At 36.3% G+C, this 17,933-nt stretch overlaps 1 protein-coding gene across 5 annotated transcripts; it reads right to left on the bottom strand.

The window, feature by feature from the left end:
- Nucleotides 1–551: 551 nt before the first annotated feature.
- Nucleotides 552–16,742, bottom strand: LOC146140478 (alpha-(1,6)-fucosyltransferase-like). 5 transcript variants are annotated; one of them, XM_083391491.1, is made up of 11 exons: nt 16,526–16,742; nt 14,104–14,206; nt 13,947–14,045; nt 12,587–12,687; nt 10,347–10,500; nt 10,009–10,117; nt 7,206–7,440; nt 6,346–6,595; nt 4,106–4,300; nt 3,572–3,722; nt 552–2,560 (listed from the first exon to the last, which is right to left on the bottom strand). In XM_083391491.1, the coding sequence occupies exons 2-11, from the start codon at nt 14,184–14,186 to the stop codon at nt 2,237–2,239; spliced, it is 1,701 nt and encodes a 566-aa protein (XP_083247617.1). In that variant the 5' UTR covers nt 14,187–14,206; nt 16,526–16,742; the 3' UTR covers nt 552–2,236. The 5 variants fall into 5 exon arrangements, with proteins under 5 accessions (XP_083247617.1, XP_083247618.1, XP_083247616.1 ...); XM_083391492.1 differs by having other exon boundaries at nt 16,433–16,536; XM_083391490.1 differs by lacking the exon at nt 16,526–16,742 and adding an exon at nt 15,020–16,423.
- Nucleotides 16,743–17,933: the final 1,191 nt, after the last annotated feature.

Consider the following 17,933-nt stretch of genomic DNA (forward strand, 5'->3'; position numbering starts at 1 on the left):
AACATAGCGGTCGCGTGAGAAAATATCCGAATATTTGGGTTAAATTGACAAGGTGTCTAATTTTTTAAAATAGGATGCGTGACGGCTTTGGCACACAATCAAGAATCACAAACTATCCGCTCATTTGCATTTATCAATTTGTGAGGGCGCCATTATTGACCCCACAGCTGCACCTGCACCTAAATCGTGTTGAAACTGTATTTGTGTAAAAAAATTACGTTCTGAAAATAAATTTCGGTTTCAAGATCCCGAACTATTGTCAAACACTCCACTGCTGTGTTGGGCTCTGTTCTAAACTATTTTTTTCTTGATTTTCCTGAGTAGACATTTAATTCTATGTGAGATAAATAACATACACAGCATGGATTGGATGATGAAAACCGATTAGACAAATAATTTATTACATCACAATGGTCAAGGCGAGTTGGAGTTATTTACTTGCTTTTAGCTACAAACATCAATGAAAAGATAGCCAATGCGAAATGCTCAAACTTTGTGACAAAATTATGAAGATTTTTGGTTTTAGTATGAGAATGATTTAAGTGCGCAACTTGTCTGGTGTGGCTGCGCAATTGCGCAGTTGCGCACCTTAGAGGGAACACTGGTCGCAGGACTTCACATGACTTTTAAGCCGAAAGTTAAAATGGTGTGCCATGAGGCAATACTTAAAAAATCGCTCAAAAACGCCTTAGGGCAGCGGTTCTCAACCTTTTATGTCTCGTGGCCCCTTAGAAAGGCTTTTAATCCTCGTGTCCCCCTCGATTATAAAAAAAATAGCTAGAATTTGTGGCGGCATCATTCTTTCTTCGAGAATGCTTTTTATCACGGTGATTTATAAGTTTTTACGGTCGTAATGACGCATTTAACATCACCAGCGAGCAGTGCAGATTTGCGAATTTTCGACATTTGATAACACGAAACCTTGTTTAAGCTTTCTGTAAAAACGTATTTTCAATAGTAAACATGTGAAAGTATGTGCAATTCAACTATTCTTTGTCCTCTTAAACTGGCTTTAGTTTAACACAATTCATTTTACAACAAAATTTATTAATGGAACAACAACAAATCTATCTCTACGAGCCAAACTGGTAATATCGTTATTTGACGTTTTGTGAAAAAAATCTTCAACTTGCTTGTATTAGTTTTTTATCATTCTAACTTGTCGTTTACAAACTATTTAAAATGCTGGTTAAACGTTCCAAAGAAATACGGAGTAAACTAGAAAAACGCAAATGTTGGTTGTAAGTGACGTAACAATGTTTGCCTATTAGGCGACAGACAAAGAATTGCAAGCTTGAGGTCAACTGCAAAACTTCTCACGAACAGCAGGTAGTAACATGTAAGAAAAAAATGCGTTACAATAAAAAAGTAAATTTAAAACTACAAGTTTGGGTTCAACTGAAAAAATTGAAAATAGTGACACGGTTTTGCAATACCACGACATTGCTACAAAATTATGCTCGTGGCCCCCAATTACAGCTCAGGGGGGCCGAGGGCCACGGTTAAGAAACCCTGCCTCAGGGTTATATCGTGCATTACCTAACAAGGCGAACATGTATCACTAAACATTACTAAACAAAGTCTTGAATTGTTGTATTGCATTAGTAAACTTACGCCAGGACAACTAGGCAACAACATGTCGCAGTATTTTAAACTAAGGTTACAAATTGATTCTTCCTAAAAAAATTTTAACTATCGCAACATTGATAGTCACTTAATAACATAGCTCAGTTATTTCGGTTAACGATAAACACTTTAATCTCCAGAATAGTTGCATTTTCATAAAGTTTAAGATGATTCATCAAAGTATTAAAACTGATAAACAGCTTATTTAGGGAATTTTATCTGCTATAAATGCAGCTCCTCATTTTTCTTTTTACTTGGTTTTAATATCAAAACAATTTACTATTACATCAGATAAAAAACACGTCATTTAAGATGATAACCGATTAAGCAAGGCAACTAACAACAGAGACATGTATTTTTTGTTTTAAATTGGGAAAAAGAATGTCAGTACGCCAATGTCTAGCGTCGCTACGCAACAGCGCACCTCTGAAGAAACACTGATCCAGTATCACGTATGAGCATTCACCCAAAGAAAATCCTTAATAAAAATTTTCTGTCGTTGCATTTTACCACTCAAATGCCTTTGTACCATATACTTAGCACTGTGCATTTAAGTTATACAGTTAACTTCAATTAAGCTACTTTCATCAACTTCTAAACAAATTTTGCCTTAGCCAGCAGGAACCTCAGGATAGGTGGGATATTTTATCACTTTAACAACTTCCTTCACTTTATGCGAAGGGTAAAGACCAATTAACCCTGTACGGTAATTACGTCCTTTAGAAAAACCGTCCCAGTGATTTCCGTGAATGCCAATAATATCACCAACTAGCAAATCTAGCTCCTCGCTGTCAGATTTGGCCTTGTGATCGTAGACAGCCACTTGTTCGTGTGGGTGTTGTATTCCGTAATAAAAAATGTCATCCAAAGAGTGAATAAGTGATGATGCATCCGAATGATAGTTCTGCATCAGACCATAAGCAACTCGACATACCTGAAATATTAGTATAAAACATCATTATTGCCTCATATAGTTTATTCTGTGTGGTGCTTCGAGATCCCTTGTCGGCCGTGAGAAAATACGAATTTGTCAAATGGTAGTGCACTCCTATGTTAGGCCTAAAGATCAGCGTCTTCAGTTTGGCTGATTTAGGTTTTGTGCGAGCTTTGTCAGAAAGTTGTTTCAGTTCAGAATTAGTCTTATAGGCATTTTCAGAAAAATCCTTTTTTAGTCAATAATATATTATCATCTGAGTTGTCTGTAACTTCTAAGGGTATTTTTTATTTTTCTATTTTCTCACTGGAAATAAAAACTAGCGAGCCACGCTGGGAAACACTATATATGTTGTCGCGCCAGATGAGTCTTTACGTTCTATTCATTGTTTGGTCCGAAGGCCTTGTTTTTGACCCAAAGGCTCGTATCGCCTGTTATATGCGTTTATGTACACCATAAATTGTAGTATATTGATATACAATAGTATCGGACCATACATTGATCAGGGTTTTTTTAAGGTTTGGTTTGGGTGACCGCTAAGTAGTTTTAAGAGACCGCAAGTGTTTCATTTAAATACCAAAAAGTTGCAAGTCCAAAATTTGGGAAACCGCTGGAGAAATTTGGGGGACCGTTTCGATCCCCCAAAACACCTTAAAAAACACTGTAGTTGATATTGATGGCCACTGGCTAGTGATGGTGTCGGTAGTAGTCCGATACTCGGATCGTATTGGTGCCGATCTTAGCTCAAGTTATATTTTGCAATATTGTGTGTGTTTTGCGATACAAAGTATATATTACATTAAAAATCGAAGATATAGGCTTCCTAACGCAAAAGCAAATTTATGTTTATCACCCTGAAAATCAATAACATTGGGATTGCGTCTATTTGACCACGGTAATGGAGACATTTAGTATCGGGTTAAATTGCAGTTTTTTTCCGGTAAAATATCAGTTATCAGTCTTGATATAAAACATTCCTATGTTGCGGACATCACCCTGTAGGTTACTCACCCCTGAAGAAAGCGTACACACGATGTAATCACAGCTGGAGAGAAAATGTATGTCGAGAACTGCGCCTCTCAAACTATTGCTCGTGTAGCGTTGGTTCACATTGGCCGACTGACTTATTGCTGGATCACTAATGAATACGTAATTTGGATACCTGTAGACATTAAATACGCGTATTAATTTAAAACACTTACATTAGTATTATACGATAGATGGTTTTATATCGGCATTTTTTTCATGATACACACTGGCACTGCGACTAAACGTTTTACTATAAAAACTGACACTTTCCATTTCATTCAGAAATCATCATTCTGTTCAACACGTGTCTCAAACTAGGATATTTTAGGTCTTATAAAGCAAATATTCCTACTCTTTTAGCATGATTTTATTAACCAATTATTGGGTTTTTTTATTGTAGCAAAAATAAATTATTTTTTACCCACTCCATATAGTTGTTATCGTTAATAAGGTGAAATTTGATATAGAAACGACAACTTCCGTCGTTTTTATATATCCTATTTAAAAGTTCCCTACTTTTCCCTTGCTTCTGGAAGTACAGTTGTATCATCGGAAGCCAAGTAAACACGTCGAGTTATCTTCTCTCCAGTTTTGTTTTTGTTTCTTCGCAACTCGTACTTTTCATACCATGCTTCAACGTGCTTCATGTATTCCTCAATTCCGTGGTAGGAAGCTTCCGATATTAGCTTGTCCGTTCGACGAACATGAATTCTGGAACGAGAGTAAATAAGGTATGTTATTTTTTAATACACCGTAGACCAGGCCTCCACAACATACGGCCCACAACGTTTGTATCCACCCCCCCCCCTCCGCGCGACCTACGATGAAATAACATTTTTCCGTTTACTACAGTACTTTTATTTTAAATAATTGTAGGTTGCTCGTCTATTGCACGTTCACCCATATTGCCGTAGGCCTAATGATTGGTGTAAAGCGCACAATGCATATAATAAACAAAGTGAATTTGAGCGTATAATAGTGGGCAACCAGGCCATGCTTCTCAAACTATATTTTTTGCTAACTTATACGCTATACGTAAATACTATAAGCACGTTACAATGGTTAAATGAACCTCAGTATGCCGCCCGCGAAGTGTTTTTGCTAGTTGTTGCCCTAGTATTTTTAGTTTTGCAGGCCATAGTGATATCATTTAATAGAACTCTATTAAACTATTATTTATAGAGACTTTAGTGTGAAATATTTTTCTTTTCTTGGATAATCAACTAAGCACTGTTGTCATACATTAGGGCTGCCATATTTTCAGCACCCCAAATGAGGACATTTTTGGCTGGCAAGTAAATAATGTAGAATTGTTTCGTTTGGAATTTAAAGGTATTTTACGCTCATTTTCGGCATGTTTGGTTGTGGTGGGATTCTTGGATTATTTTCGATAGGAAATTTGATATTACTGGCCGACTCGAGCGCAAATTTTGATCTATTTTGTTTTGCTGCTGGCGGCTACGAAGAGAGTTGTAAGTGACGATTTAAAATCCTACGTTTCAAAGTGAATACTCACACACCTTCGTTTTATTAATGGGGCTTTTCACATGTGAGGTTCGGTTGCAATTTGTCTGGCGCAATGTTTGCAATAACAATCATGAACAGTGGTGGGCAACTATGTTTAGCCGCGGGCCGCTTGAGAAACTTAAAATGTTGTGGTGGACCAGGTCAAAAATAGGATCCCAAATACACGCAATATGACGTCATACTCTGACGCTATAAAACAAATAAGCTAACGAACTTGTTATTAAGTTTGAAGTTGTGCGAAAATGTGCAATTAAGTCGAATTTATAGAAGGGCGCAATAAGCGCGAAAAAATGGCGACTATATTGGTTTTAAAATGTAAAGTTTAATTTAGAATTAGAGGGAGGCATGACGCATTGAGCACAGATAAAAAATATCTTGCTTGATATATTGGCGTTTATCAAGTTGGTGGGCGCGTTGAACCCAATTTTTTTTTCAAAATTTTTGGACTTACAAACGGCCATATTGCAAAGACGATATAAATCGGGCGAAACACACAACATGACATTAACTAAAATAGTTCGAAAAAATGTGAATCGGTATAATGTTTCAGAGTTTAGAAAATGGTCGGTATTTCGTTCATATTTTAAAGACGGAATACTTTCGACAGAAGCGTAAAATATATATAAATATTAGACTAAGTTTGTTAAACTTTCGTAGGAGATAGTGCCACAGTGCATAGGACACTATTTGTCTCTAAAGATGCAAAAAAATCGCGTGGAACATACGAGAAAGACAGAAGAGATTCGCGCAAATCGCGAAAACAGTTTCCGTTTTAGTATTAAAAACTGGCTTAAAATACAAGTTGGCGGGGTCATGACTGGATTTTTTCCTGGAAAAAGTGTTTACGATACAACCAAACATGTAAAAACTCCTCCTTTTAAGGAAAAATAGCCACTGGCCGGATTAAATTGCTTGGCGGGCCGTATGTTGCCAAGGTCTGATCAAGAAGATAGGGTTGGTAGGGCAATTTGTCGGAAAACATTTCTAAATCAGCAATTCGGCATGTTTAATGGCTACTGTAATTTTTTGGAAACAAATACAACGTCTCGCCTAAAAGTATTGTTGAAAGTATAAAGCAACTTAGTCGAAATGCGAAAAAGGGGGACATTTGGGCATTTTTGAGCGTCCTCAGAGGACCATTCACTTGTCTTGAGAAAAGAGGACAAATCCTCCTAAAATAGGACAAATGTTAGGCCTATCATACACATAAAATACTAAGATAAACACACCCCACGACGGGCTTTTGAAACCCAAGAATCGCCCGTGTGTTGTCTATATCCTGATTCAGATTCGTCTCCGGTCGCAGCAAGTAACTCATCATCTGTCCAATCCACCAAACTGCAGGATTTCCATGAAGTCGCATAATTCTAGGCGCAAGATCTTCCGGAATACCAAGAGGGATATAAGGAGGAAAACTTTCTTTATTGCTGTATATCGACGGTAAACTGATGACTTGTATATCGCTGGACGCTCTTTCGCCTATTCAACAAAACTTGACAATAATAAAGCAAAAACTGAAAATAGTTTTACTAATTGCATAATAAATATTTGACCATGCTTTGTTACCCTTTACTAAGCAAAAGGGTTACAGTGGAAGTAAGGTTGATGTGTTTAAAGCTATCGTTTTATTTATGATGTTTTACTCGTGGAGGGCTGTGGAGCCAGATGCTGAGCTGAAGCCAAACATTTTCGGTGGTGACAGAGACAGAGCCGGAGCTATTTTTATTACTTTTGTAGGGCTAAAGCTATAGGGCCACTTTGAAATTGTTTATCTACTTCAGCTTCAAACTTGAATGCCTAATAGGAAATTTAAGTTAATAAAAATTGTACAACATATTTAGGGAAAGACTTGTTCAACAATTTTACTACAAATATCTTAGTACATATTTTATATCAAATCACAATAAATTATATTTTATATGTGCAAAAATGTAACTTTATTTAGCCTGTGCTAAAGCAACTTAAAAAATGTAGCAAGAGCTAAGACCGTAGCCATTGGGTCATTGTTAGATTGCTCCGGAACTGGAGCTCAAGCTAATAGTTTTTTCCAAATCGTTTTAACAGTAATCCGACAAGTGATAGCCTATACCTGCCCAAAGTTGCGGGTTTGCTGATACTTCGTGACAAGTGTCACTGACAGGTCGAAAGAGTACTTCCCACCCATTTGGTTCGTAATTCCAACCTTTGGATTGGAGTATCATCGTACGCTTCGTGCCGTAAGCAATCATTAGACAAAACACGAGATTTTGTACCTGGCACCCAAAGCCGCATGCCGTGGACATTGTACATAAAAGCTGCTTGGATGTTTTGCAGTCAGCAGGATTCTACAATATAAATTTCAAAAAATATTACATATAGGCTTAAAATATGTTACAATTGCGCAGGGATCGTGGCTATACAATAGTTACATTGTCACGCACTATTATAACTCAAGATCATGAGAGAATTAAATTGAGGTAACTTTGTGTGCCCTGTCTAACTTGTGCGTAAATATGCGATTAAAATCGTATATAGATTCATTCAATCTAATCAAGCATATTGAAAGAGTTCTTAATTGGAGAGGTGTATTAACGATACATATGTTTATCATGCAAAACCATAAGGACTCATCAAAATACCATACTCAAGAGCAAAACAAATAATATATATATAATTTGATTGGACACAACCTTTGTTCCTGAATCCAAATGTGTATTTGCGTTTTTATCCCTATAATAGCCATATGCGTTTTTAGTGCTACACATTGTTAATTATGATAATTAATTCCGACACTTTTCATTCTATAAATATCAGAATATATTTTGTTCGATGAAACTTATTTTTTTTTAAGGAAATCAGACGTTGGCAAACTCTCGGTTCATCGTATTTGTGTTTCTTGTGGTAACCAGTGTTTTTTTTTGTTTGCGTATGCTATCTTTGCGAGTAACAAATTTCGAAATGTAGATCTTGTTAGATAACTGAAGGTCACTATAGGGTTGTCTGATCCAATTACCGACACCAAGACGCCGTATCGGCGCGCATCGCACGGTTGGCATTATCTCTACGGTTGGTCCTAGAATAATTCGCGTTTTTGCGTATGATCGTAGCGATGAATCTGTCAGTTACTCCATTTCAATATGTTACATCTCTACGTTCACGTTATACCAATGTTGTTGTTTACTAGCCTACGTAACAGTAACCGGACGTAACCAACGTAACAAATCACTAGAAAAACAATATAGAAAATACATTTTATCAACATTTTTGTAATTAAGTAGTTAATAAGCAGCCTCGTTTTGGCGCCCCTGTACCTTGGCGCCCTGGGACATATGTACCCCACTTTCCTCCCCTAGCTACGCCTCCGACTCAAACCAACGACATAGCAAAGCCAGAAACGTCATAATATCTGCAACAGAATATGAACTTAATCGTCTGAATAGAACATAAACATCTCAGAATAAGTTCTAAATGTATCAGAATAAGGCCTGAAAGCCAAAATAACACTTCAAACTGTGGGGAGAAGGTGTGGGACGATCGGGGACCATGGGTCTGGCATCGGCCGTTATGGTGTCGACGTTTGAACGCCCTAGTTTGAATGGCGCCGTTAGGACGCCGCTATTTTGGCACCAGCTTTTTTGAGGTTATTGGTGGGTAATGCATGGGGTTAGAAAATGAGTTGGGGTTGAAATTATTAGGGGAGTTAGTGATGTACTTAGGTGTGGGGTTTGGGGCTACCTAAAATGTTGTATAGGCCTGATTCTGGCCATTTAGATGTTATTCTGACGGGTTTAGGTCTTAATCCGATATTTTTTGTTTTACGACTATTGGGTATTAGTGCTATTTTGGTCTTATTCCAAAGTGTGTTTTATTCCGACGTTGATGTTATTGTAATTTTGGTCTTATGACTGGAGTCCGTAAAAACAACATCCGAGCTGAGTATACATGTTGTTTAAACAAGTTCTTGTAGCACTACAGCAGAAAAAATCAAAATGAGTAAATGTTCGGTAATGCCAGATTATAATCAATAATGTTGCATATGCTTACATATGCTTTTTAAATTTGAGTGACCAGCGACAAGCAATGAATCACCTCAGATATCATTAATTTAGACAATTGTACTTAATCTGTTAGATTTAGCAAGGAGACCTATACCACATAATGCCTCAATGCATGTTTTATTTCCAGAGTGTTTTCTTTTCTGAAAATTTAAAACCCCATTCTGTTTTCCAGACAGATTTAAACAGCCTTACTGTAGATGCGTGTTTTTTCAAACGAAAAGTCAGAACTGCTTGTATTAGGTTAAAAATAAAACCACTTGCTTGAGATTGACGTAGTATTAAGACGTAACGGAAAAAACTTAGACAACCTACAGTAGATGGTTCGTTTTGCTACAACAGCCGCGCTATACCCACTGCACAAAAGTGGAGTTCTATGTTTAGCATTTCTCCACAAAAAGTTTTCGCTACCAACTTAAGCAAAACGAAAGGAAACGTGATGGAACAACAAATTAGTAAAATTCCAAAGGATGCACATTGTAAAAAGTTGGAATTATACGTACTTGACTGGCATTTGGTGACTGTGCGCTAACTTATTAGAACACTAAAATTGCATTGTTTTCCGTTCGGTGTTGATGATCTGCTTAGCTTAGCATATAGATGGGTTATGCATGTCACTCAGGGGCGTATCCAGAAAATCAAAAAGGGTCTCCCGAATTTTCAACTTAGGAAATTCCCCTACTTTCCGTCTATCGTTAATAAATAATGAGGTCATAAACTAGTGACGGGTATGACGTCATAAAAATAATAATCATACACAACAAATTAACGTCCATCAAAATCGATTGAGGTAACAATCAATTGTTAAGAAATGGATTACGATAATTGTGGCGCCGGATGAAAAATCTTTTGTCCAACCTGAATATAGTTGATTCTTTTTCTAACCAAGTCTTGCAGAGATTTTGCTTCTTCTTTTTTCCAATCGTCATCAAGGTTTCCCAATTCCTCAATATCAATTAGGATAGCTCTAAAGAATATCCGAGAATGTAAAGCATGATGTCCAACAAATCTATTGCTGTACTGCTCGTGGATTGAACTATCTCTATCAACGCCTATTTTTGTTACAATACTAATACATCTAGCGCGATAAAGGATAATTGGTAAAATATGAGAATCGCCAACTTTGTGCACGGATAACACCTTGAAAAAGTTTACTAATTTGTTAACGTGATTTTGTCAGTAACAAAATTAATTACCTTTGCTGGCTACTCAGGCGTGACATCACATTTGAAACATTGCCATTTTTGTCGACGCTAATTTGTTTTAATTCTCTTTCTATAGAATAAAGCAACTCAACTACGTCGTCGTTGACTTTGCGAAGCAGGTTTTCGTGTTCTCTGGTTGGATAGGCTGCACACAAGTATCAAATACTTTTCCGATAATCCATTTTAAATTTATACACACAAAATCATACAAATTTAATCAAAAAATTCAAAAAATAACGATATAAATACATTATTTTCTAGTATTTAGTACGGAGAATTCATTAATTAAATGTTTGGTCTTCAGTCCAGTGCTCCGCAAACTTTTTTCACTTGCGGCACACCAACGAAATATATGACGATATACAATAGACAAAAAAGTAAATATCCTATAAGCCAGTGCTCTTCAACAAGTGTGCACGGTGCACCCTAGGGTGCATCAAAATATGCATGGGGTGCACCAGTACGAAAAGCAAAAGGTATATAAGGGTGCATCACAAACTTTTATTGAAGCAATAATATTGACTTCTCAAGTTTGTTTAAATGCTGTTTTCTGACATACAATAGTACTCGCTAGTAGCCTGCAGCCATCTTGAACTCTCACCGACAGTATGTAAAAATTCGGCAGGTCCGCTCGGTTTAATTGACATGATGATATTGATATGCATAATGATTTTTCATATTGATATTTACCTCGGTTTACCTTTTAAGTAAATAGGGTGCATGAGTTCGTCACAACAAATTTAAGGGTCCACCAAACCAAAAAGGGTTGAAGAGCACTGCTATAGGCAGCCTAGAGATAAAAGCGATTTTTGATTAAATGCGCCCAAGCTGCCGAAAATTAGATGTTCTGATTTAGCGGTTTTACGGTCTTCCTAAAATATCTTAAGCCGGCCAAAGTCCTGAAAATTGTTTTCCTTGACAAAAGCGCATCAAAGAACATTGAAGGCCTTTAACACCATATCGAAAAAAGAAACCTGACAATTGTGCTTTGTAGTTTTTTTATCTACAGTATTTTACAGACCATAAGGCGCATGTTTTAAACTCAGAAAGTTACACCTGGAGTACTGTATAATGTCCAAATGCCTTACTTAATACCATTTATCCGCGGCACACCCTTGCGGAGCACTGGTCTAGTCGTAAGCAGTGGTTCACAGCCTAGGCTAGGGTGTCGCAAGGGGTTGTGTGGTAAAAATTGACAAGGTAAAGAACGAAATTAACTAAGCGTTAGCAGTTGAAGCAAAATATCCGCCAATATAACAACTGTGTTTATCACATTTGCTTCAGTTAGCGAATCGTGTTTATGACGTCATCACTAAGCTTGTTTTCCATCAATGACCGAGACATTTAATTAATAGCCGAGACACAATACATTTTATAGGGATAAAAAAGTCGTTAAAACACCAATTAACTTAAGCACATGCACAAACCTTTGGCTTAATACTGGAAATTATTTCCAAATTTTAAAATAATCCGTCTTGAAAAAGTGGACTTTTTTCTAGTTTGAATATAATTCTAATATACTTTGATTCGTGTGTGTTGACTTTTTTTTTGATTTATGAGTAGGGCGATTATTTTTTGACCTAAAAAATAGGAAATTTTGACCTAAAAAATTAAAATTTTGACAAATTTTGACCTGAAAATAATTAATTTGACACAATTTGGACCTGTTGGAAATACATTGATTTAAATAACCTAGGCGTCGTTAATCACGCGTTTTTTATACCGTATATTGCTCTAATAAAGATATTATACGGTTAAAATGACTTTGAACATATATCAAAACTAAATTTTTTTAATAAAATGAACAATAAATTTCAAAATAACTGAACGACCAATTTTAAAAAGCTGACTTTTTTTTCTATTTTTTAAGCGATTTATGTGCATTTTTATTCGATTTTGACTTTTTGACAAATTTTGACCTAACGTGTAAATTTTGACAAAATTTTTACTTTTTCAGACAAGTCAAAAAATAATCGCCTTGTTTATCAGTGATGCATCACACCAAAATCGAGAGGTCGCGTACGGTTTCGAAAATTTAAAAGGGTGTTAAAAGGGATAAAAAAAAAACACTATTCGATCCCTGTTAAAGTATTTTATATACCAAGAGTTGCCAGATCAATCATTCCAAAAAAATCCAAAATTTAAACAACCCTAACATTTGCTGTATATTAAAAAATGTCTAATCTAAACTACCCGATTTAGTCAAGTTTTTCCAACTTATATAAACCTACTGCCAATACTTTGAGAATCTTGCTGGGAATGTTGAACACGCAATTGTTTGTATTCCTGGTCGTTCGATTTTTCTTTTTTGGTAGCATTATTAGCAGCATACCTGTTGTTCGATATATGATTATGTTATTAGAAAAAAGGGTATGATTAAACAAGATAGTTTTATAAAAAGTTGAGTAGCTCTAAATGAAAAAACATACTACATGCATACAAACATAGCACATATGTGTATTATAAATGGTTGAGCTGATTTATTTGGTTTAATGAGCCCCTTCAACAACGCTGCTTTTAAGCCTATTATTGCTACACACGACCAATCGAAAGTTAACTTTTGTCTGAAATCAGTGATATAACTTCCTTCACAGTTTAATAAATCTATGTGCCGAAATTTATTGGTTTATACGTATGGTATCAGGCAATCCACTACCAGGGCTGCGGAGTCGGTTAAAAATAACCCGAGTCCGAGTCCCGAGTCCGGTCAAAAGTGCGATTTTGTCCAGTCCCGAGTCCGGCCCAGACTCTACAGTCTGCATTCCGCCAATTTACGTAACTAAAATAACGTGGATATTCAGCAATCCACTTATAGGGGTGTCGTATAATTTATTCACTCACAACATATGGTTGAAAAATATCCACCATATGCTATGCCACCTTTACAATTTTCAGTTGGCGGCCATATCAGTTTTAAAATTTGGTACTGCGCATGTCGGACTCGGGACTCGGGTAGTTTTACGTGGTCTTACTCGAGTCCCGAGTCCCGAGTCCGACAAAACAAACCGACTCCATGAGTCCCGAGTCCCGAGTCCCGAGTCCCGAGTCCGACTCCGACTCCGCAGCCCTGTCCACTACACTCTTATCCAAATGTACCTATACTGTACAGAATGTTTAAGCCGTTCCAAAAAAATACATAAATATATTGATCTGTATTGTTTTATCAGAAAAAAAGTATTTATCTTAAAGGTATTTTTTTAGTAGGCTATAGCCAATTGTAATTCACTTGGCATTTTCACATATACAGCCAATACGCAGTATATGAAGAATGGATAAACTTTTAGAATGCGGGCCAGTTTATAACTTTATATTGACAAGGGGGTCGAATGAAATAGAAAACACAACTTTGTATGTTTGTCGTAAGCCTAACCTTAAGGAAATAATAGTTTGGTTTACTTCCATCAATTTCGAAATGCAATGCAGTAATTAGTTCCGCGCAACACGAAAGCCAGAAAAGGAATACCTCGATGTGCTTACTGGGTATGTTTACCAATCGTAAAGCTACAAAAACTGATTAAACTGGAAAAAAATATTGGTGAGTTTTGCATAGAGATACAAATAAACAAATCGTAAAAAATACTTTAAATTTACCCAATGGTTGAGAAAGGTGCAACAGAAACTTGACGGTTTGTAAAATCACCAATCCTTTTAAAAGCGATCTTAAAATCTCGCATTACTTCGTCTTCCACTCTTTAAAAAAATGGGATTATTATAAATGCAATAACTGAATGCATTTTGCTAGACTTACGGGCGATTGCTAATGTTGACGAATAACAATGTGTTGCACACAACCAGCAAACAGGCCAAGACAGCAAAGTAGGATCTACGCATGATCAAGATGATTCTGTTTTCTGCGTTTTAAAAAATAATTTCCATTCGTTTTTTTGTCCGGAAAGTAAGTTTAAGCAGGCGGAAGATTCGCCATCGACAAAACAATATATTTTTACATAAATTACTTTCAAATGTTTACATTTTAAAAGGTGCGGTGCAAAAACAGGACCATATATGTCTCCTATAAACATTTCGTGTGACACAAACAAGATAAATACTCTGTTACACAAACGTTTATTTTGTGATTAGCCTAATATCCTGTGGCGTTTGTTAAGATACAAAGTTCTGTAAAAGTAGTAAGATATCTACGCAACCGTAGTAAACATGATATCCTTAAAAAAAAAAACTAGTTTAACATAAATTTATTTTGATAAGTAAGAATAACACCGTAACTTGCATTTAAATTAGGCCGTGAAAATAATTTGTTAAATAAACCTAACATATAAAATTTAAAAGGGCACTCCAAGATTATAAACGGTAAAAGATAGAAGTACAGAATATCTGAGATCGGCAACTTAAATTTGCACTCCATTGTGTAGCGAACTATAAACACGAAAAGGGCATGTACTAATAGACCAGAACTGTTGTAACTGTGTTGATTTTTTAAGTTTAGTTGTTAAAAATATAGTTTGTTATAAATGCATGATAAGTAAATAACATAATTAAATTATTAACAAATATGCTGGACTAGCCACTTTTGTCTACACTGACAACCTTTAACTTCAAACCAATTTTGCGACGAGCAGCTTTGTATTTTTTTTACCTGAACCTTTACACCAACATATCTAACCTAACAAACCAGTGTGTTTATAGTCTCACTTTATAGGTATTACCTGTTCGATCATGCCAAATCAACACAAGCAATTCTCTTACAAAATATCCAAATATAAAGATAAAACACCCTATTTGCGTAAGAAACCATATGCTTTTTAAGAATTCTTAGCATATAAGCGATTTCACAGAAGAAAATAATAAAAAGAGCCCAGAGACTATATAAGTTACGCGACCAACAATAACGAGCTCTATAAGTTAACGTCACATCCGGCCTTTGTCATCGCTATGATCAGCAGTTTGACTGCCTATTGTCCAACTGTACATCAACAGAATTGTTCAAAATACGAAGCCGTGCTATTTAAATATAAAAATACATGCATCCCCAGTCAGCTGTCAATCGTAGTGAAATATCAGAATGAACTTAAAAATTGCCAAATCAAAAGAGAATATATGCACGTCGATTCTTGTTTCTCCAAAACTTTGCTTGACTAAAAGAGTGGCCTACATATGTAAAACCAATAATCACGCGTTTTGGCTTGATTCCTGCGATCTTTGGTTCTGCTATAATAAAGTAAGTTTATTTTAAATAATAATTGCGATATAACCTTGTTTGATTCGCCAGTGGTTAATACAGGAATTGTGCTTACGTTTATTCGGTTTAAATTGTCAAACTTTTTATTCAAAGAGACGTGACGATTTGTCCAACAGCTGTATTGTTCCTCCTAACCCATCGTATAAATTTGCTCGAAGAGCAAAAAAACATATTATAGCCTACACGTTTGTCTTGTTAAACTCTCCAAGTTACACAAAAATCCTGAATCCACCCTGCTTGGTCTGTGTGGCCCGGCTGGCCCGCGTATAATCTACGAAGAATATTGTTGCCTAAGAAGAATTTCAGCCGTAACGCGATACTATTTTAACAAAGAAACAAACCCCTTTCCGTTAGAAAACGTGGTGACTTGCGACTTTCTCAACAAAATTACAGAGCTCGTTCATCTTAATAAAGTAACCATATTTTCTTTAATTCGGGACAGATCTAGGGGATGAGATGATCCAGGCCCCCAAAACTGGTTACTTTCAATACAAAAGCTACATACAAAGATGCGCTAGCACAAAGCAAAAAACGCCACAAAATTGTCATTGTCAAAGGTGTACGATAAAACACACGACGCCTTAGGGATAAAGCAAATTCAGTTTGAAGGGGTAACGTACCCCTGGATCCCACCTGGTCAGGACAAAGCCCTAAAATCGGGACTGCTCGAGTGTCCTGCTAAATCAGCTCGTGTGGTAGATTAAGTCTATGCATATAGTCAGCACCTGTTAACATAACACGGCGTCGTTCGTAAATAATGCGAACGAGTTCCTAACTTACAAAAAACGGAATTTGTAATGCTGCAGACTAATGATGTCCCAACAAATGTACAACTATTGTTTTTATAATCATTGAACTGCATAGTATTTACCTAACCCACCTTATGCAAAGAACAAGGAACTCATTTAGATTTATAAAAAAGCTGTAGTCTTTATTTTTATCTGTTTTAAACAGCATAACAGTAGCACTATACCTTGGTCATTTGATGTCTGACTAAAAACACCTGCGTAAAGAAAGACCAAAGTGAATAGAGAAACAGACCAATATTGTAAAACAATTAATTATTTCTTGTAAAAACCTAAAAAAGTAGTTTGTATCTCAACATCGAAACAAAGAAACAAGCTAAGCACGATTTGTGAACGTTCGGTTAAAAATTTAAACGACAGAACCGCTACTTTAACATAAAGCCATTCTGCCAATAGCTGTTCCGAAGCCTAAATGTAACTGGATGCCTACGGTATTGTGAATTGTGATCTATGCGTAACTGTAGATTGATTAAGAAATACGAGAAGTCTGTGCCTGCGTAAGATTAAAGTTTTTACGTAGCCTATAGCTTGTGCCGGCTAATCCCGCTATACTAACACTACAGACTAACAAAATAAGTTCTTCCAGTAGCTTTTTATCTCCTTTTTGTGACGTTTTATTTTGTGTGGTGTTGTTAGATTCCCTGGTGAAGGCACCCTGGATAGGTCAAAAACGTCGACTAAAACAAACAAATACCGGAAGATCTTTTTTTCAGTTTATACTATATACCTGGTAGTAACAGCATATTTATAAATCCTGCAACATGTGCAAGTGCTCATAAATCTCCGTAATTGACGTTTCACCTATCAGAAAAGTTTACAACGCTTACGATTTCGCCAATCTATACATTTCGAAATATGCAGGTTCCTCTAATTTTTTTGCTAAACACCTTTTTACAAGGAGGCCGTTAGGGCCACTGTGAGTCTGCTAACATTATTAAACAGTTCACATAGCAATTTCCCCTGACAACATTGTACAGTATGTGTAGTAAAGTGATTGGAATAAAATAATTTGTATCAGTCACGACTGAAAAGTAGTTAAAAACATATATCCATGTTGGCAAAACGTGATCTTAAATAAATGATCTTAAACCTTCATACCCCCTTGTAAATCCTTCACGCCCCCAGGGGCAGCGCCCCTCAGTTGGAGAACCATTTATCCCAATCAAATCCATGTCGAAGTTCAATAGCATGCTCTGCTAGAGCTGACAACATGACGCTCTTTAGCAGAACACCGGCTGAAATACAAGAGTAATTACGACGATTGTGGCCACGATGCGTCGTATAACGATCCCCTGCATGTAGATACTTTCGAAATATTGAAAGTGCCTGTGATCCTTGAAAGTCTGCGATAAACTTAAAAATAAAGTTAGCTCCACCCGGCAACATATCATTAGATGGAAATCGCTCTTTTGGCGTAAACGAAGTATAAATCGACGTTTCAGCTGACCTCATCAAGGTTAATAAATTAAAACGAGAATGGGTTAGCCAGCTTGTATACTAAAAAGTAAAAATAAAACGACTATAGATAAAAAATTACTATAAAATATAATTGTTTTCAAAACAAAATATCCCAGC

This window comes from Ascidiella aspersa, chromosome 6, assembly GCF_963924565.1.
Source record: "Ascidiella aspersa chromosome 6, kaAscAspe10.2, whole genome shotgun sequence".
Classification (NCBI taxonomy): Eukaryota; Metazoa; Chordata; class Ascidiacea; order Phlebobranchia; family Ascidiidae; genus Ascidiella; species Ascidiella aspersa.

Coding starts and splice junctions, on each gene's coding strand:
- LOC146140478 (XM_083391491.1), bottom strand. CDS start 14,186: ATGCGTAGATCCTACTTTGCTGTCTTGGCCTGTTTGCTGGTTGTGTGC. Junction 3,723..4,105: donor CTTCCAGAAGCAAGGGAAAA/GTAGGGAACTTT, acceptor TAATGTCTACAG/GTATCCAAATTACGTATTCA. Junction 2,561..3,571: donor TGTGTACGCTTTCTTCAGGG/GTGAGTAACCTA, acceptor CTAATATTTCAG/GTATGTCGAGTTGCTTATGG.